This window comes from Crocodylus siamensis, chromosome 13, assembly GCF_052110815.1.
Source record: "Crocodylus siamensis isolate JL-2025a chromosome 13, ASM5211081v1, whole genome shotgun sequence".
NCBI lineage: Eukaryota > Metazoa > Chordata > Crocodylia > Crocodylidae > Crocodylus > Crocodylus siamensis.
This window is the reverse complement of record NC_143407.1, coordinates 20024193-20044218: the sequence shown is the minus strand read 5'-3', so window position 1 is coordinate 20044218 and position 20026 is coordinate 20024193. Positions and strand designations below refer to the sequence as shown.

At 46.9% G+C, this 20026-nt stretch overlaps 3 protein-coding genes, 1 long non-coding RNA gene and 2 other non-coding genes across 9 annotated transcripts in view; 2 read left to right on the top strand and 4 right to left on the bottom strand.

The window, feature by feature from the left end:
• Positions 1–4587, bottom strand: part of AP2B1 (adaptor related protein complex 2 subunit beta 1) — a 139748-nt gene extending 135161 nt beyond the window's left edge. For 2 of the 4 annotated variants that reach the window (XM_090026664.1, XM_090026667.1), the window contains exons 1-3: positions 4454–4587; positions 2986–3144; positions 722–779 (exon numbers count right to left, since the gene is read on the bottom strand). In XM_090026664.1, coding sequence (XP_089882790.1) covers positions 722–758 — 37 coding nt within the window. In that variant the 5' untranslated portion in view covers positions 759–779; positions 2986–3144; positions 4454–4587. Of the gene's footprint in view, positions 1–721; positions 780–2968; positions 3145–3899; positions 4099–4453 lie in introns of all 4 variants that reach the window. The other 2 variants (XM_090026665.1, XM_090026666.1) reach the window with 2 other exon arrangements.
• Positions 4588–4590: 3 nt separating this feature from the next.
• Positions 4591–10525, top strand: PEX12 (peroxisomal biogenesis factor 12). Its single transcript, XM_090026668.1, has 3 exons — positions 4591–4865; positions 6662–7203; positions 8543–10525. Exons 1-3 carry the CDS (start codon positions 4740–4742, stop codon positions 8940–8942), a joined length of 1068 nt encoding a protein of 355 aa, XP_089882794.1. The 5' UTR covers positions 4591–4739; the 3' UTR covers positions 8943–10525.
• Positions 10526–10778: 253 nt separating this feature from the next.
• Positions 10779–15541, bottom strand: LOC149854049 (uncharacterized). Its single transcript, XR_016439048.1, has 2 exons — positions 15023–15541; positions 10779–13929 (listed from the first exon to the last, which is right to left on the bottom strand). It is a non-coding gene; the product is annotated as an uncharacterized LOC149854049 (long non-coding RNA).
• LOC149854050 (Z30 small nucleolar RNA) lies at positions 14346–14443 on the bottom strand. The gene has a single exon (XR_016439080.1). It is a non-coding gene; the product is annotated as a Z30 small nucleolar RNA (small nucleolar RNA).
• Positions 15542–16624: 1083 nt separating the features above from the next.
• On the bottom strand, positions 16625–16808 carry LOC149854048 (U2 spliceosomal RNA). The gene has a single exon (XR_016439063.1). It is a non-coding gene; the product is annotated as a U2 spliceosomal RNA (small nuclear RNA).
• Positions 16809–18264: 1456 nt separating this feature from the next.
• LOC149854047 (protein SLFN14-like) lies at positions 18265–19414 on the top strand. Its single transcript, XM_090026355.1, is given in 4 exon segments — positions 18265–18346; positions 18821–18879; positions 18881–19195; positions 19198–19414. Coding segments are annotated over 4 exon segments (636 nt in total). The 3' UTR covers positions 19378–19414.
• The last annotated feature ends 612 nt before the right edge of the window (positions 19415–20026 follow it).

The window sequence follows — 20026 nt, the reverse complement described above, 5'->3', positions numbered from 1 at the left end:
TTATCCAGAAAAAACCTCCCTTTTCAACACATTTTATAGTATATCACTAGGCAGTCATCATAGTTACTATAAACCCAAGAGGAAGTCATGTGAAGGACAAAGGTGAGAAAAGTACATGAGTAGATTTGGTAGATTTCACCAGGACTGGCAGGGGGCAGCAAGAAGAGACCCACAATATTTTAACAACACATAATATCTGAGACTTGTGGCCCAACTTTCCCCACACTCCAAATGGCTACTACTACACAGACAAGTCTGCATTCTTAAACTCTGCTTTTCCCTTCTAGCTAACCCAAGCATGCTTCTAGTTAGGTCCACTTTTAAATGCACTGCCTGTAGTCCTGACCACTTCGCCCTGTATATAAATCTCTACCTCTATGTCTAAAAGGCTATTGAATGTTTCAAATCCCAAAGTTCCATTTTTGACCTTCCAGAAAGTAATACAGAGCCAGAAAAGGTACTTGAGGTTGCCTTGTTTGCATACTGCAAGCATGTTCAATTCATCAATCCTGTCTTTCGACATTGTGTGGGAGGGGGCTGGGTGTTAGGGAACTGTTTTATGGCCTACTTTTGAAGACCTTCTGGATGACTAAGAGGAGAAATGGGGACACAGCACATAGGAAAGCACAAACTCTATTGTATGGAGTTAAAAACATCATTTTAAAATAGGCACTCACTGTCCCCAGGAGCCTCCAGTACACTGGAATAGTTTAAAGCTCACCTTTTTTATTAGTTGTGAAATACTTGGAGTCTGTCATGGTTCCAATTCCTTAGAACACCTGCAAGAACAAGGAACATTTGGACAAACGTTGTAGCCGCTGTTCCCCAATATGTGAGCCCCGCATTCAAAGAACCATAATTTAGCCAGAGTACATATCAGACAAGACGGCTGCTCTGCAAATGTATTCCCCAGAAGTTTCACAATCTTCACACTGTACCAACTAATGACATCACAGAATATTTTTATATAGATACATCTCTCTCTCTCTCTCTTCAGAATATATATATATTCTGTATTGAAAAAAAGACCGTATCAAAGAAGGCTTTGATTCCTAAAAGAAAGAAACCCAGGTTTCACAACTCTTTTCAAACAATGAAAATAATCTACAGAAACAAATTGTAAGACTCCCTCTACAGGTATATTCAGGAGTTGCAGCACCACAGAAAGGACTGTAAAAACACTGTTTCTATACACACCACAAGGCTGTTTGATCACTTAGTTTTCTGAATCATGACGACACTGGCAATCCCCCAACATTAAGAAAAATGAATGGCTCTACAGTAACCTTACGGACGCTTGAAACTGAAATCTCTCCATCACTCTCTACACCAACATTTTTCACCCCCACTATCACAGACACCTTGACCTGTAGTACAGCAGTTCCTGAACTCTGATAGATTGAGCACCACCAATTTAAAATGATACAGCCTTACCATCAACAAGTTTTTCAGTTCAACCTTAAGTACCACCAATAAATTTCTGTCATATAAATTAATTATAATAAATCTGTTAACGTGTACCACTTACGGATTGTTTGTGTATCACTAGTGGTACCTGCATCACAGATTGGGAACCTCTGCTGTAATGCTGTGCTCTCACATCCAGCGGCTACTGTGGATAGGCTGATCATAAAGACTAGACTGTAGGAGCACACATTCATTTACTGCTGTAGGACTTTCAGAATGACTTTGATGTTCACTTTTTTTTTCTTCCACCAAGCTGAGTCGATTAACAATGAAATATAGAGATCAGATGGGCTGCCCCAACTTCCCATGAATGCAGACCCATTTTGAACTGTTCTTAAATGGAACTGCTGCCAGCTGGATGAGGAAACTGACTCTCTCAAACTTGCAACCATGGGCTGAAAAAGAAATGACCGCTGGAGAAAGAGATCTTACTGCTTTTGATTATTTATTGCATCAGGGTAACAACCAAAAACCTGAAATCCAATCTATCCCCACAATGCCATAATCACTTTTTTTCAATTTTTGCCTGATCTTCATTCTTACTTTCTGCACACTTCTCTCCTCCCTTTGTTTCTCTCTTGCTGTATTGGTGTCTCACCCCTATTTCACTCTTCTTTCTTTTCTCTGGGTTAAAGGCATCTCTTCGGATAGCCCTACTTTCTCAATGACTCTGCCTAGCTAAAGAGGGACAAATTAAAAACCTACAGTAAGATATTGCATCCGTTTCCCCTTTTGTTGGCTTAAAGTATTGGCTAGTAAATGAATGAGATCTCTTTCCCCTAAGGTCTGGTTGCTTTGCTTCCATGGAGCACCGAGACACTGCAGCACCAGAAATCAAGGAAACACATTTGGCGTGGAACAGCAACGCAGCCCCATGCATCACTTGTGGACCTCATCTTCCAAATCATAGATTGGTGATTCTCAAACAGGGTACTGTGGCACCCTGGGGTGCCATTAGATTCTTTTTAGGATACTGCACAGCACACTACACTATTAGCACTGTTAGGTGTAAACACACCTGTACAATTCACAAGATTTCAAATAGGAACCCATAAAATCAAAACCATTCTGACATGTTGTGGTCTTCTGAGTTCTTCTAGTGCAAAAAAATTGCTCTACTACTTTTCCCATCAAGAAACAAGTGAAGGTAAGAGCTGGCATTTTCTGAGAGGTGCCCCAAATTTCAAGGGATACCTTGAATCTAAAAAGATTGAATACCACTGCCCTAGACACACCCTGCATCGTAGTGCATCTCTTCTTCTCAAAGATTGTTTCTTTTCTCCCACCCTTAAGATCAGACTAATGCTGCTGCTTCTGGTTCAGCTGTAAAGTTAACAGAAGTAGCAGCTAAGAAGCAATAAGCAAGTCTTGGTTAGTTTCAGTCTGATCTCAAGGGAGCACTCTGGGCACGAGACTGTGATGTCTAAATGCCTAAGTGTGGGAAAGGCAAACATTAGCCTCTATCTCTCCATACTCCTTAAAGATTGTGCTTGTACTGTACCTTTTGGATTACTGTACCTTTTGGGTTACCTGTCCTTAACCCAACAGTTAGGACAGGATGACAGTGATCAGAGCAGTTTACTTTCACTCCAGGTCTGTTCCAGCTGAGCCAAACACAACACCAAGTGCAAGTCTACTGCAGGACAGAGTATTTTGATTCATGAAGCCTGGAAACACCTAGAAAAAACATGGAAATATAACATTGCCCAGATCAAATCAAATGTAAACCCCTCAAGCTTACCAATCTTGGCAACAATCCCTTCAAGCAAAACCATAAGTGTTCCAAGAGAGGAAGCTGCCCCAGTCTTTTTTAATTATCAAACAAGCCCAGCCTACTTTCAACTGCAATCTTCTTGCTGACACATTGCTTACGGTTTTAACCCAGTTGAAAGAGGACTCAGATGTTTTGCTATATACTAGGCCACAAGGCCTAACACCATCCAAAAGAGATGTAATATAAATTTCTTCCCATGCTTCAGTTTCATTATATTACATGCAAGATTTGGCAGTGTGGGCCAGAAACGCTGGCTGATCAAGTCTGGCATTGAACAGCAGCCAACCCCTGGTACTTCAGAGAAAAGCCAGACACCCAAGACACGCACCCACCTGACTGTGCAATGCCAGAGGAAAATTCCTTGCTAAACGTGCAAGGAGGCCTTTATGCCTTCAAGATAAACACTTCACTCCCTTATTATTTTTGCTCACATACCTACAAGCGTCATTACCAGTCATTAAATTAGCTTGCCCTTATTTAATTGTAATCACAATGTGTGCCTTCACAACAGCGTTAGCAGATCCAAACAAGATTTGACTGTTATTTTAGTTAGCAGCACAGCTACCACCATCCAAGTGCAACCTGGTCTAAGGCTGCCCGTCCCTGAGGTGAACAGGCATTTTGCTGCCTTCTGGGTTGGAGCTTGCCCCATACTCACTGTCAAAGGCAATTTCCCTGGCTATTTCGTATCATCTGATTTCCTAAGCAAACAAGAGTACAGAGAAGCTCGGCTGAGGCCCAGCCGGCCCGGAGACAGGAGCTGGGACTCGCAAGAGGCAGCTCTTCCCGAGCGCTGCAAGGTAAATCCGGGTTTCTTCTGCAGGAGGCAAAACTTCGGGAAGAGGCAGATGTTAAGGCTAGGAAGAGAGGTGCTCTCCTCAGCAAAGATTGACACCGGGGGGGCAGGCCCAGCCCCGCCCTGCCTCAGCCGGGAAGCCGCAAACAGGGCCCGGAGCCTCCTGGGCCCGCCCAGCTCTCGCCCACGACTGCTCCCGGGTCCCGGCCGCGCCTCCGCCCGGGGCAGTGCGGGGGCCACAGTGGGGCGACCCCGGCGGGATCCGCGGGAGTGCTAGGAACCGCCGCAGCTGGGAGGGGGGCCGCCCCCGCAGCACCCGCCCCACTCCCCCCGCCCAGACCGGGCCGGCCCGGGCCCGCGGCGCTCGGGGCAGGCGGTGGCCCGAGCGTGGGGGCGGTGCCGGAGCCCCTGCTCACCGGACTGCGGCGGCGGCGGAGACAAGCGGAAGCGGACGCGGCACCGAGCGGCTCCGACGACTGAGACTCGCCGCCCAGAGCGTCCGCGCCGCCGAGACCATAGAGAGCGGCTGGGGGCAGAGCGCCGCCTCCGGCTCTACTTCCGGGTACTGCTTGCGCCGCCGCCGGTGCTCCCTCCCCCTCCTCGTCAGGCGGGTGGTAGCGAGGCCCCGCCTGTCCCCGCGCAACCCCGGCCCGGCGGGGGCCCACGCGCATCCGTGCCCGCGGCAGCCCGGGCGGGGCCGCCATGGCGGAGCACGGCGCGCACTTGACGGCGGCGGGCGGCGGCGAGGAGGCTCCGTCTATCTTCGAGGCGGTGGCTCAGGACAGCCTGATGGCGGCTCTGCGGCCCGCGCTGCGCCACATGGCCAAGGTGCGCCGGGGCCAGGACCCTGCAGCCCCCGCGCAGGTGGAGGGGCGGCTCCCTGGCAGCCCGGGGCGGGTGGCACGCAGCGTGGGGGTGCTCAGCCAGGGCCGGCAAAATATAGCCCGGGGCCGGCTCCCTCGGTCCCGCTGCCCTAGCTGGGACGAGAGCGGGGAAGCTGCTGGCTTTGAGCACCAAGGCCCCCACTCTTGCCCACCTGCCCCAACGACCGGAGGAGCATCAGTGCCCAACACGGGCTGCAGGGCAGAGCCCTGCACCAGACACCTCGGGACAGGAGCCCAGCAGCGACCACCTGCATTTACAGAAACCCTATCATGCCAGGTGTCCAGCACGGCTGCCATGGTGCAACTCCCACCCGGCACTCGCCACCCGATGTGCCCCGCACAGCCCTGCCCAGCCCAGCCTAGGCCCTCCCCTGCTCCCCACCTTGGCAGGAGCTTCCAAGCCGCAACCCTCTGCCAAGTTTTCCACTTCCACTCCCTTTGCTGCCATCCCTGGCTCCTTTCAGCCACACGATGGGCTGCAAATGCCATCTGCTTAGGTCTCTCTTGCAGCACCATTTGAACTGGGCTAATGCTCAGCTCCGTGTAGTGCCAGGAGTCGGGGCAGCCACAGAAAGTCAAGCCCCTGCTGGGACTACTGGCAGGAGTTCCTTGCATTCTGCATGCTCCCATTGCATGGTCCAGTCAGCCACAAAGCTTCTGCTTACTGTTTGGGTTTTGCGGGCAGCTGCCACTTAGCCAGGGATCCCAGCCACTTGCTCCCTGCCCATCTGCAACCCCATCCTGTCCACCTGTCCAAGCACAGAGCAGAGCCACAATCGACTGCCTGCATGCAGCTGCAATGAGTGCTAGTTCTGCATGCAGGGAGGGAGCAGTGCCTATCGCAGGATTGTGCAGGCGGTGGAGTGGGGCTCTGCTGTGCAGTTGGCTGGGATTGGGCCATAGATGGGCAGGAAACAGCATCTGGGAGCGGGATGGGCAGCAGGGCTGGGATCCGCAACTAAGCAGCAGCAGCCTGTGGGACACAAACCAAAGTGGCAGCTTGGACCCATGTGGGCAGGGCACACGGCCACGCCAATGGGATCAGCACCTTGGAGAGTGAGTTGGGGGGTGTCAGGGGGCAGGATGCTGACCTGGCCAACAACTCATCAAAACTCCCCATGTGGCTTGCAGGCCAAAATAATTGCCCACCCCTCTGTTAACCCATCCTCTTCCCTGCAGTGAGGCAGGGAAACAGTCTCCAGAGGAGGAAACTCAGAAAGGCCTGGTAACTTAATCTTTTTTTTGAGCAAGTCTGAGACAGAGCCAGAACTGAGCAGAGCCTGGTCTTGTGTGCAGGCCCCTAGTTCATGAAGGGATGAGTGCACATGTTTTAGGTTTTTCTGCCAGGGATACTGCTCCTGCTAATGCTACTTAGTTCCATGCAGGGAGTCGCAAGGTATCTCTTGAATAAGCTCCTTTTTGTGCAGGTGAAACACTTGCACACCATGTATTCACATCCCTGTTGTGGGAGGAAGCACTGTTATTCCTGGAAGCCTTGGAAGTGTATGCAGCCATCAGCTTGGAAGCTTTTCATCCCTGGAAGCCAAGATTCACCTCTGGCTTATTTAATAACCAGCTGACATGCTAGGGTCAGGTATGATGCTCACACTGCCCTGCTGTAATCATGCCTCTGGTCTTTTGTTTTTGAATTGTTTCATAACATGGATGTGTGGCCTATGGCAGCTTTAATTTAATGAGCCGCTCTTTGACACCTTTTCTGCTTTGTGTGCCTTGTACTAGGTTCTTGCTGAATCCAATCCTGGCCGTTATGGCTGCCTCTGGACTTGGTTTGATGAGCTCTATGCACTCCTAGACCTACTGCTCCAGCAGCATTATCTGTCCAAGTGCAGTGCTTCTTTTTCTGAAAACTTCTATAGCTTAAAGAGGACAGTGTTGGGACACAGCAAGGGGCCATGCCGGCTGGCAAGTGCTGGACTTCCGAAGCAGGAACACTGGAAGTCTCTCCTCCTGCTCGTTCTCATTCCTTACTTGAAAGGGAAGTTGGAGAAACTGGTCTCCAGCTTAAGAGAAGAAGATGAATATTCCATCCACCCTCCATCCTCTGCCTGGAAGCGCTTTTATAGGGCCTTTCTAGCAGCCTACCCATTTGTAAACATGGCCTGGGAGGGCTGGTTTCTCATCCAGCAGCTCTGTTATATCCTTGGTAAGGCTCAACACCATTCGCCGCTGCTAAGGCTGGCTGGTGTACGTCTGGTAAGACTGACAGTGGATGACATCCAGGCCTTGGAGGAGAAACTGGCTGCAGCTACTGCAAGCCACAGGTAAGTTATAGACTGGAGAAATCTTACACAGTGGTACCCAGCTTTTTTGCCCTGCAGGCTAGACAGACAGTGCTCCAGCAAATGGGCCCAATCCAGTGTGTGGGACAGGCAAGGCAGGGCCTGGTCCAGCTGTGTATGGCAGGGAGAAGGGGGTTACAGCCCAGCCTTGATCTGGGCCCATAGGTGTGGCTCAGCCCCAGTCTGGCCCGGGGGGGGAGCATGGCCAACACCAATTTGGTCCACAGGGCTTGGGAATTTGGCAGCAGGGGAGGGGTAATAGTATTATTTGCCACTGCTCCCTCACCACCAAATTTGCCAACCCATAGGGAGTCCCCATGGGCCAGATGCCATGGCTCCATGGCCACGTTTGGCCTGTGTGCTGGAGTTTAAACACTCCTGGTCTAACACATTCAACATAGAGCTTTTGCAGTGCTTTGTGGGAATGTTCCAGGTTCTTTCTTTTCACAGATTGTTCTGTGAAATGAAACTATCAGTGTTAGAGATTAAGAGGGAAGGTCATAATGCACTTTAAATATAAATGAAATAGTTTCCTTGACTTCTTGTTGAAGTTAATTGCAGAGCTGCCTGGCTGGAAACATGCAAGGATAGTTGGTCTCTAACCTATTCAGCACTCTGAGCATTTCTGAGGCTGGTACCAAGGGAGATTGATGGCATCAGTTATCTGTTCAGATGAGCAACTTGCCTTATTCAGACAGCAATGAATTTTGGGTACTGCTAACCTGAGCCTTCTGAAACAGACCCTGGGTGAAGGTCCTGTTGTCTCTTGTCCTAAGCTCTTCTACCTCAGAAATGCAGTAAACCTAGATCTAAATTTTTCAAAGTGTTAAGAATTGCTATATTCCTCAGGCAGGCCAAGTTATACCTTCCTAGACTTATTTGCATTAAGAATCTGGCTGATTCTAAATAGCTTTGTAAACATGTGATACATATGTAACGGAATTTTTAAAAAGTTAAATTCAATCACAGAGGGTTGGAAGGCACCTCAGGGGTCATCCAGTCCAACCATTGTCCAGTTGCAGGATTCACTCTTGCCGAACCATCCCAGTTGCCTACTGAACCTTTTCTTGTAAGTTTCCAGTGAAGGAGATTGTACAGCTTCCCTAGACAACTTGTTTGCTCTCTCTGCTTTTACAAGTAGGGGTTTTTTTTTTAAATGAAGTTTAATCAGTATCTGTTTTGCTGTAGTTTAAGCCCATTGCCACTTGGGGATGCCCTGAACCTCTACTACATAGCATCCAATTCTGTCTGTTAGCACTGTTGGTTTCCAGGTGGACAAATGTGTTGTACTAACTATCCATACCTCATCTCCCTGATATAGCATCAAGGAACAAGTGCATGCGGCAGTGAAGAAAGCATTTGGAGGTATTGCCTTCTCTCTGTCCACTGGTCTCTCTGTGGGTGTGTTCTTCCTGCAGTTTCTGGACTGGTGGTACTCATCTGAAAACCAGGAGACCATCAAATCTCTGACTGTACTCCCTACTCCTCCACCCCCCATACACCTTGACCACAGCACGGGCTCACCCCTCTTACCAAAACTGAAGACAGTGTGTCCACTCTGCCACAAGATCCGAACCAATGACACCGTTTTGTCCACATCGGGCTTTGTGTTCTGTTACCGCTGTGTTTATAACTACGTAAAGAATCACCAGAGATGCCCAATTACTGGCTATGCAACAGAGCTGCAGCACCTTGTCAAACTGTATTCCCCTGAAAGCTGAAAGGACTGCACTCTGCCTCTACCTGACATACAGCTCGGGTCTTATATAATCTAGGCTCTCTTACACCCTGAATACGATCTTTGTGCCAACACAGAAGACCGTCACGCAAGACAGGAAAATGTACAGTGCCAGCTTATGACTAGTATAACTGGGCACTATGGCACATTTGGACTTTAATGCCAGTAGTAGTTTTTGCTGCCTTGCCCAAATTTTAACAAGCCTTGGCTTCATCCAGTTTGAACACATTACAACAAGATTGTCAGGTTCAGCTACAATTATATGCTGTAATTAGGGTTACCAGTGCTTTGAATACTGAAGTTGTAAAGTTACACTAAATAACATGGAATGCCCAAATGGATAACAAAGTGTGCATTTAGGAAAGATTAAAGAGACTATCAAAATCTGGAAGAGGTATAAATCCTGCTTAAAGGCAGTAATTAGCCACTGAAGGTACTGGGCAGGAGATAGGGGGAAAAATCTTAGCCTCTAGATAAACTGTTTAATCACTCATTGCAGGGCTTCTTGAGCCTTCCTTAAACTCAGGGTCTTAACCAGCAATTTTGGTACCCTGAGCAGACAGCATCACATAGGTGTACATAGGTGCAGGCCTAGAGATACTTCTCCTCTGCTAATTCTTCTGCTCTTAAGCTTCGTCATGTTACCAGGCTACTCATTTTAGTATTGATAAGTGTTCGGAGTGCCTATCAACCATTTATAAATTTAAGCTTTTTGCCTTTGGAAATGAGATTTACAAAGCAACCGATACAAGCATGAACTGAGGAGAGGATTCGCTGTCTGAATTAGGCTTATTAAGTATAGGCAGCAAATTCCATTAAAGCAGGAATGGTGCCCGTTCAGTTTATAAGAATCCTTAGTAACAGTTCTTGCAGTAAAAAAAAAAAAGCTGCATCTCTCCTGTTCTTCTTGGCTATTAGGACTCTTGGAATCAGGCACTTGGTATCTGGTAAATTTCTGTTGATTATATTTGATAAACTCATCTAAGTACCATATTTGTATGAATTAGCTGAGGCCACAGCTACCTTCATCTTAAGATGTATATAGGCACAGTGGATGAAGATCCTGTGCATAAAACCTTGCATACTAGAAATAAGCTGAAGAGAATGTCTTCATATTAATAAGGAACCAAAGCATCAAGTTACAACTGGCCAGACCCAATTTAAACCAGCCACACCTGTAGCATAACCTCATTTAGCAAGTTACACCTATTTCATCATATTGAAGGATTTGCTACATGAAGCTAGGGAATGCAGTGAAGGTGGATATTATGCTTTAAAGTTAATCCCTGCTTTAGAGTTTTGACCAATTTTAAGGAACAAATGTCTAAGGACAATGGTGATTTTCTATTGAAAGTGCTCTAGGGGCAGCAGTAAGCTATCCCAGCTAGTGTGGCATTAGACTAAATTGTAGAAACGCCAGTTAAACTCCTTGCTGTCAATATGTGGTTTTAGAGGGTAACAAGGGGCTTGGTCTTAATCTAAGACAAGGGTTGGCAATCTTTTAGTGCCAGTCTTCTGCTACTGCCCCAACCATTTATGCTTCATTCTCCCCACCCCACCCTCCCCATCCAACATAACCTGTTTACTGGGTGCAGCTGAAAGGTATGCCAAACAGCAGTGGGGAGCAATGATTACAGGAGAAAGGACAAGCAGGCACTGCTAGCAGGTGAGAGAGCAGAAAGGCCAGGGATAACAGCAGCAGGGAAGTTGGGAATGCAGCCTCTTTAAATTAGCCCAGAGCTGCTATACCCTCCCTCATGTCTCCATCTTTTAATGCAAAAATACCTTATAAAAACGTCAGATTCAACACAAGATGATCAACATTTGAAAAGGCTTTTAATACAAGCTTATTACAGTTTTATATGTGGCATTAATTCATGTCTCCATTCTATCACTTTTATTTCAACAGATTTTTTATCCTCCCTCTGAAAAACTGATACTTAAGGAAACCTGACAGCACAAACCTTTTTTGGATAGTCCCAATGATTTCAATGTAAGTCCTTATATACACAGTGACTATAGGCCTGGGTCTAGAGTATACTGAAGAGTTTGAGGATGATATTTTATTTTTTCCAGGACCTTTTGTTTTCCAATAGTGCTGGTCTTTCATTTGTAGCAGAGGTGAAAATGGCTTCTATCTGCCTGTCATAGCCCATGGGCCAAATATCAAGGACAATTCAGTCACTGACATGTACCATCATAATTACGTTAATTATGTTTGTCATTAGCAGTATGCTTGGTCTTATGGACTTAGATTAATTTTAAATCAGTGACTCATTATAGAGGTGATCTAAGATTTATCCACTTTAAAGTAAAGAGTGGAAATAGACTGGCTACTTTAAGTAAAAGTACATACATCTTGCTCTGTCCCTGGATCTTTTTTTTCTAATGAAACTGCAACAATTCAAGTACAGTAAAAGCTTTGTTATCCAGCAACCACAAGGAATGGAGGCTGGATAACAAAATTTGCCAGTTAACTGAGCGGCTCAAACTGGTGTCTTTGCCTGTTCAGGCTGCTGCATCTTGGGTGTTGCTACCCCTCCCGTGGGCCCTGAGGGACAGGGAGGGGGGGACCTGTGCATGCTGCTATGCCCCAGGCCATGTGGACTTGGTAGCACAGGCTGCTTTCCTCTGGGCTGTGAGCCCTCCGTGAAACCAGAAGTGCCATAGTTCCCTTACAAGCCAGCATGCCGGTTAACGGAGTTTGCTGGCTTATAAAGGTACCAAATAACTCAGCTCTTACTGTACTTGTGAAATTGCTATGTGGCTTTTGGCAGGGACGTTCAACTGGGGGTTAGTATTTCTCTTTACATCTTTCTTTTGGGCTACACTTTTTCTGAGTGGATGAAATGGAAGTAATTCTTAATACTATATACACACACACTTGTAGTACAAAGGCAGGACATAAGCAAAACATCTACATATTTAAATGACACTGATACATTTGCCTACAAGTAACACGGTAAAAAAAAAGTTAACTTTTCAGTGTGAAAACTGTGGATCCTCCATCTTCTGCACAAGAGGACCTATATCAACTGACTCCTCAGTTAAGGCCAGTCGAAGTGAGCGAGTGAGGGCCTCATCTGTAAGCGAACATGGATACTGAGATTTTATAGACTTCATTGTAGAAAAGGCACTTTCGCATAGGTACGTACTGCCAAACATTGATACAATCTTTAAACCAAGATCCCTTAAATGTGGAAAGCGATTCTCTGGTATAAGTTTAAAGAAGTCCTGGCCTATTTCTCGTCTCCCAGCTAAGAATGGGTCAGCTTGTAGATCACACAGTTCAAGCTGTATGTTGGAAGACTGATTTTCAAGCACAGATCCAAGCGGGTTGTTGAAAAGCATCAGTGTGTTTTTCAGTAACTCCAGTTCGGTAAAGCGATTGTCAAATTCTGTCACCATAGCATCTACATTGGATGAGAATTCCAAAAAGTTTACACCTTCAAAATTTTCCATTTCTTTCTCCAGTTCCTTGCAAGATGGGAAATGTATAAGATCACCCTTTTCGAGACCAACCTTGAACAGTTTTAGCTTTCTACGAAACCCATTCACACATCCAAAGAGGTCTGATATTGTATTATTCTTACTCTGCAACTTTAAATTTAATTCATTTAAGTGAGTGGTAGTATCTGTCAAAAAAGCTAATTCGGCCAGAAACTGGGGCGACAAAAATCTTTCTTCAAGCTCTGTGGTGTCAGTTTTCACTTGTTCTTTTAGGAACACTGGAATTTCTTTTCTGAGAGCAAAGAACTTTATGAGAACCTTACCAGCACTTAGCCAACGTATTTCGGAATCCAGAGGTAAATCTCCATACACCAATTGCATTTCTTCCAAAAATGAGTGGAATTTACTGTGTAACAAAGATTTATTTCCACCACAAATAAGACTGGTAACCTTCACAACAACTTTCATAGCCTCAGCTTGTTTCACCCATTTCCCACACAAAGATTCTTGGTGAATCACACAGTGAATCATGGGGCATGTAACACCAGACTTCTTCAGCAGATCTGATAATCCAAATTCAGAACCGATAACAGTCCTACCACCATCTGTGGCAATACAGGTACATTTCTCAAAACCGCCATATTCACTCACGCTGTTCTGAAGAGCTTCAAATATATCTGTTCCCTTTGTAGTGTCATGTAATGAGACAAGAGACAGCAACTCCTCCTTCACTGAGAAATCTTCCTCCACAGTTCTGATAAATATGAGAAGCTGACTTGTATCAGTTTGGTCAGTAATCTCTGCTAACGATAAGGAAAAATAGCGACACTTTTTGACATTGTATAATAACTTTTCACATACCTGATTACTCATATCTTCAATTCTTTGGGCTACTGTCTGATGAGAGAGTGAAACTGTTTCAAAGTTTTTCACCATGTTCTCATCCCCAAATGCCCTGGCCATTTCAATTGCACATTTTTTCACTAGATCCCCATCACTGTACGGTTTCTTTGCTTTGGCTAACTGCAAAGTTACTGCGTAAGAAGCTGCAGCACTTGATAGCTGTTCAGTATAATCCACTTCCCAATGTTCTGGAAATCTATTATTTTCTTCCTTAATTTTCCTCTTCTTTGACACATGCTTTGCCATCTTCACTCACGCCCACAAGGCAAAACAAAAGAGAACCCCCCTCCAAACCCTAGGTACAGGGTTTTTTTGAGCAGCTCACTACTGTGCAAAGTGAATAGCTTGTCAGCAGAAAGAGTACAGAGCATACACAAATCCACACTACTCTGTTTCCTAGTAATGCTTCCTCTTATACTTCATGGCATGTGTTCATTTATTGCACTGGTGAAAAATACTAATCCCTGTTGCTCAGAAACACACCAATAATACCAATGTAAAGGTAATAAAACTCCTGTGGTTTTTCCTATATTATATATTTTTCAGGCTTCAATTATTCCATGATCTTCCATAAGGTACAAAAGAGAGATAAGTGGATGTGAAGCTGTCAGCCAAACCTGGGAAGAAAAAAAAAAAGAACCAGATAAGAATGTAGTTTAGAGACCTCCAAGGTCTCTCAAACAACTTGGTCTATTTCCATTATGAATGGGTTTCTTACAAATAGATTAAATGGAACAGCAGAATAGTTGAGGTTTGATACATCGCCCTCTATGACAAAAAGAACAACTAGGAACCTCTAGTAGCCTCAGAAATAATGGATTGTTAAGTGAAGATACAGTGGCCCTAACATTATTGACAGTACCAATGTAGCTTTTGAATAAATGTTTATACAAGAACTTAAAATAGAATTCTTCCTATTTTTTCCACTAATGGTTTCCACCATATTGCTCGATGGCTGTTTAGATACATTGGTCAGAGAGATTAAAGGGATATATAAAAAACATTTAGAAGCAAATGAGACTATAGCCTGAATGAGCTCAGAGAGAAGATTATATGATCATACCCTGGTCAGAACCAAGACATGACATCTTGGTAATACCAGGTCAAACTATACTTCACTCATCATTGCTTTAGGCACATCTTATTTACGTCTAATAGATAAATTACTTCTACAGGCAAAAAAATACCATTATCTGAATGGACTCTTAACTCTAGGACTGGAACAATCCTATTCCTGTCCCCTGAGAAGCCGCTTTCCACAATTTTTTTCCTTCCCAGTCCCTAACAGCTATGAAACTATAATTCATTTGGGGACCTGTATACTTTCCCCACAGTAATAATTTTGTTTACAAGAGTGCCTAAAACATTTAACAACCTGTTGATGCTTTCCCTGCACAGGCAAGGCAGGAATGACCAGATTTACAAACAATAAAAAATGAAATACTAGCAAAGTCTGCCTATGCCTTGGTACATCTTCCTACACCTACACCACAGACCCGTGATCCATGTGGCACTTCATTAGTAAAGGCAGCTCTTTCCCCTGCAGCAGCAATTCCCAACAGGTTGTGCAGCACCTTAAGGGTGCCTTGAGATCCCAACCAGAGCACTATGGTGCCACACAATGTGAGCACTGCTAGGTGCACAAATATGACTCTCAAGACAAACCCGGAGATGTCAAAAAGAAATCCATCGCCTTAAAAAGATTCTGACCTGGTCCGACTTTTCTCAGTTCTTTGCAACAGAAAAAAAAAAACCTCTTTTGTTTTTCTGTAGTCAAAACACAAGCGAGTACTACTAAGAGCTGGCAGTTTCCAAGAGGGGAGGCTCGAGTCCCTGGCGGCTACGGCCTACTCGCTGTAGGGAGCTGACAAGATGCGAGGTCCCGGCTCGAGCCACCGTCGCGCTGGAAGGACGTTTCCGCTCGTGGTATTACTGCTTCCCCGCGTGTCCGGACGGCCGCGACGGGGACCGCGCTCGGGGACGCCGCAGGCCCCGCGTAAAACTCAAGACGCCGCGTAAGGGCGTTTGCGGCCATCTGGGCGGGGCACGGCTGGGCTCGCTACGGCCAGCGCCTCGCGCAACGCCACAAGCCCAAGCGGAGCGCGGGAACCCGCGGAGGTTCCTCGGCCCGGCGGGGGCCGAGACAAAGAGCGCGCCGCCCCAGCCCGGCCCGACCTCAGGCCGCAGCAGCCACCCCGACACTGCCCCCGCGCCAAGCTCAGCCGCCGGTTGGCCCGCCCCCTCCCCGCAGCAGCCAATCGCGGCGCCCCGCACGGATCACCTGACGGCGCCGGAACGCCAGGCTGAGCCAAGCGCGTGGTTGCAATACTGTGGCGGCGTTGCGCGCGCACGCTGTCAGCTCTGTGACTGCACGGCCCCCCCTGGTGGCGGGAGGAACCACAGAGGCGGGGGGCGGCGGCGCCGCGGGCGAGGTGGGCCGGGGCCGGGGCCGGGGCGTCCCCTTCCCCTAGCAGCGCCCCGGGTGCGGGCGCTGCTCCTTGTGGGAAGCGGCCTGTCCTGCGGCGCCGGTCCCCGCGGGTGCCCGCGGCGCTGCTCGGGCGAGGCGCCGCCTGCCGCGTGTTGGCGCGGGGATGCCGGGGCAATCTCCAGCCCCGGGGCAGCGGCTGCGGAGCCCCCGTGCTCCGGGCTCGCGCCTTGGGGCGCTCCGCCGTGGCATCCGCCCGCGCGGCTCGAGCTTCCCCGGAGGGCGACGGGCTGGGCAGCCCCCGGGGAGCGGAGTCGTGCCTCGCTTGCCCTTTGCTCTGTTACCCTGGGAAGGAAACTCCAAAGGTCATTGGAGAAAACGGAGCCGCGCCGAGAGCACAGTCGTCCCCAGCGCAGCACATGCGAGGGCAGAGCCGGGGTGGGCGGCTGCCAGCCCCTCGTTTTTCAGATGAGGGAAGGGCCCAAGGGCCCCCCATTCTTGCCTGTTTTTGAGCCGTGTTAAGTAGGACCTGTCTACACCCTGCCGATACCAGTACCTGCGAAACTGCACCATTGCTTCACCCTGGGGTACAAGATAGCACCTGGCACTAGGTTTTCACATACCTTTGGCTAAACCCACTTGTCGCACCCTTCTCCCTGTAATTACTGACAGTCCTCACGGTAGCCAGCCACTGGCACACCCCATACCACAGAGGCCAACTTTTTTGGCAGGCATGCCAAAAATGAGCCCCACATGCTGCTCCAATCCCCTTCTGTGCCTGATCTGCTGCTCTGCCTTCTGCTTCCTGCCTTGTGCTCCCTGTTCCTGTGAGACCCCGATTCCATGCTGTGCCCAACGGTTAGGGAGACTTTTTTTTTTTCCTTCTGTTTTTTTGCAGCGGTCCTGGAAGCACTGTAATACCAGGTCAATGCATGGAGTGGATGGAGCAAGCTCCGGTTCCACCACCCAACACCAAAAAGAATCTGCTCAATATAGACCTCCGATGGAGGACATATCAGCTACGTTAGGTGTTAGTGAAGACAGGGTGGATCCAGTTGCTCAGAGAGCAAGCAAGGAGCAAACACCAACACACATTGCACAACAACAGCTTTATTCAGAATGGAGGCAGGTTCGGGCGAGCTGCCAAAAAATAGCGGGGAGCTGCAGTGAACATTCATTCTTTTCACGTTTATACACCTTGGTTCATACTCATTAACATTTACTCCACCTTCCCCCCTCCTTTGTTCTACCCATATCTCCTTGTCTCCCAAGCTCTGCCTCTGTTTACTGTTTGCTTCATTAGCATAAGAGTGCCTATGTATTTCATTCATTTACATACCTTTTTGCTATGAGCACATGTGTAAGACCGTGAACTCAGCTTCTCTCAGTTAATCGCTGTTTCTTGTGGACTCCTTCATCTTCAAGGTCTTGCGTTGGCTTTATCTCCTGACAATAGCTGGTAGGCTGCATCTAGTTTCCTTACACCATGAACTCATAACACTACGACATTGTTAGAAAACTGCTTGCCTAAGTGTCTGCAGTGTTACTTTTAATATGAAGCTTCCTTGTGGTTTGCAGCTTTGCTGAGACACAGAAAAAAGCCTTTATTCAGCTGCAAATCCAGAACTCCCCAAGATCCAAACAGTGTCACCCTAACCTAGTGTCACCTCTGCAGCTCTGCCTTCTGCTTCCTGCCCTACCTGCCCTTGTGCTGCCTATCCCCACCCTGATGCATGCTCTGCATAGAGGCTGTCCATGCCACATAGGACACACCTACCACAAATTGGCCACTCCAACCATACAATGGAGTGGTGAAAGGATGCATGTTGGGTCACTCGTATGCATACACCCCTTTCCTTTGATCACAGGGATTAAGGGGAGAAGGTCCCCCCCCTTCCCAACCCAGAAGACAGTTTTCCCATCGCACTCCACATTATAATTACAGCACTGCCAAAGCAGTTACAATTAACACACTGAATACTGCTGGAGTGCATGCAGATCATTTCCAGTGCACATTGCCCACCCCAAGGTGCAGAGTTAGAGTTATGTTGGCATGTACTTCAGATTGGTATTATTTTATTTTCAGAAGTCAGAGTTTGTGTTCTGGAGAGATAGGACAGGGATTCCTAACCTTTTTATGCTAAGGACCGGCAAACCCCAGACCAGAAGTGGCTCAGTATAAAAAAGGGTTGGCTACCTGTCTGCAGTATGCTGGTCATTTCCAGTCTGCAGTTTGCCGGTCTGTGGTCACTTCTGGTCTGGCAGCCAACCCTCTTGCAGACCGGCAGCCAACCCTTAACTGTCTGGCACTGGCCCACAGCCCATGGTGTTGGGCACCCCTGAGATAGGGCTAAGTAATCCAGTGATATCTCCTCCTTCACTGAGAGCTAAGCTACCACATTTAAATTTCATTTACCACAGGGTAAGGTTGTTTACATGTGCCATTATTGCAGAACAGCTTATGTGTATTGATTATAGCCATTTGTTTCCAAAGGTTTCTGAAAGTTCTGGCTGTTGAAGAAGCAGGATGACCCAGAAGGAGAAATCGTTGCTTATTTATGATACAGACTATCCTGATGTGGTTGTAGATGTAGGAAAAGTAACTCTGGGTGAGAAGAGAAAAAAAATGGCAGGTGATCATATAAGGGCACAAAACAGTGTCCTTATCCCAGCAGCGTGTGCACTATTGAATTCTGGAGGTGGTGTGATAACACTAGAGATTGAAAATGAGGATTACAACTACAAAAATTATGGCATTGGACTGGATATGGAGACCTCCTTTAGGAACCACGTTATTAATTCTCCAGATTTGACAAAGTATTTTAACGATATACAGCAAAACAGCAAATTTCTGATTTTGAAATCTCGGAGCAGAGAGAAGTTGTCATCTGCCCCAGCTCTCTTGAAGCAACATATTTGCTCCCTAAATTCTGGATTGTGTCAAAAATCTCTCACCTCTGTTGCTAGCCTGAAACCAGATGAAGCTTTTGAATTTCTTGAGGAGAGGAAAGCTGATTCTAGGCAAAGATACGAAGAAAAGACAGGTCCAACAGCCAAGAGAGCCCAATAGAGCAGCACTCAAGCAACATTGGAACTTAATGTGCAGGAGGAAAATGACATACTTGAAGCTACTGCTAATTTCTTTTGAAAGAGACAAACTGCTGCACAGAGGGACCCTGCCATTCACTGAGTCTACGCATGTTGTATTTAAAGGCTTTGTGACAAAGAATGTCTTGAAATATGTTAAAAGCACTCTTCCAAATTATGTACCTACATTTGCAAACACACAAGGCTATTTAATTATTGGAGTGGATGATAAGAGGACAGTGGTTGGATGTCAAAGACAAGTTACGTATGGAAGTAATTCATGGCATCGAGAATTTACCTATCATTTCTGCAAAGCAGGGGGAAAAGTGAAATATGAAATCAAAATCTTGGATGTATATGATGCATCTAGAAAAAATATGGTTATGTTTCTGCTGTGAAAAATGAGCTGTTTTGTTGTGTCGTGTTTTCATTCAACCCTGATTCATGGATTATGAAGGGCCAGCTTGTCAAGAGACTGACAGTCACGGAATGGACAGATGTGATGGTGGCTGCTGACCCAGGTCTTATGAAAGAAGAGAAGTCTCATAGCTAATTCCTCCTGATCTTTGGTTTTTGTGCTTCTAGGGTGGTGATCTGCCTTCCAGATGTCTGTTGTTGAAACGATAATATAAAGAGCTCTAAAAAAACCCCTCTGCCTTCATCCTGCCCAGGATATGTGCAGGGCTTTACATGTATGAAGCACTGACAAACATTGTGGGTGAGGACTGATTAAGAACCTGAATTAAATAGGAAAAAAAAAAAAAGGAGTAGCAACATAAAAAGGCCAAGCTGTATGAGCAGTATTAGGGACCTGGGTTGTGGATTTAGGAGAATACAGTGGTATGGGCCCCACAGTATTTCAGCTTAGGTACAAGTAAACAGGAAGGCAAACAACTTCCAGGCATGATGAGTTTGACTTCATGTCTTTCCAAGTGGTAGGATTTTCTTTCCACAACCCAACCTGTGGGACATTTTTAAGTAATCTATGATCCAGATGCCATTGGAATCAATGGGGATCTTCCTACTGATTTTAGTTCAGGCACTAAGGGCATTTTTACATGTGCTCTGGAAGACATGGGAGGGTGCTTTAATTAGCAAGCTGTGCTAATTAAAAGTGCCCAAGTGTCACGTGTATCAGTATTTCCACACTAAAAAATGGTGGCAGGGCACTTTGAACTAAAGCTCATTGAACGAGCTTTAGT

Bases quoted from the DNA above. Each gene is read 5' to 3' on its own strand.
- PEX12 (XM_090026668.1), top strand. From the start codon at position 4,740: ATGGCGGAGCACGGCGCGCACTTGACGGCGGCGGGCGGCGGCGAGGAG. The intron at 4,866-6,661 runs GTGCGCCGGGGC...GCCTTGTACTAG, and splicing joins CGCTGCGCCACATGGCCAAG to GTTCTTGCTGAATCCAATCC. The intron at 7,204-8,542 runs GTAAGTTATAGA...TCCCTGATATAG, and splicing joins GCAGCTACTGCAAGCCACAG to CATCAAGGAACAAGTGCATG.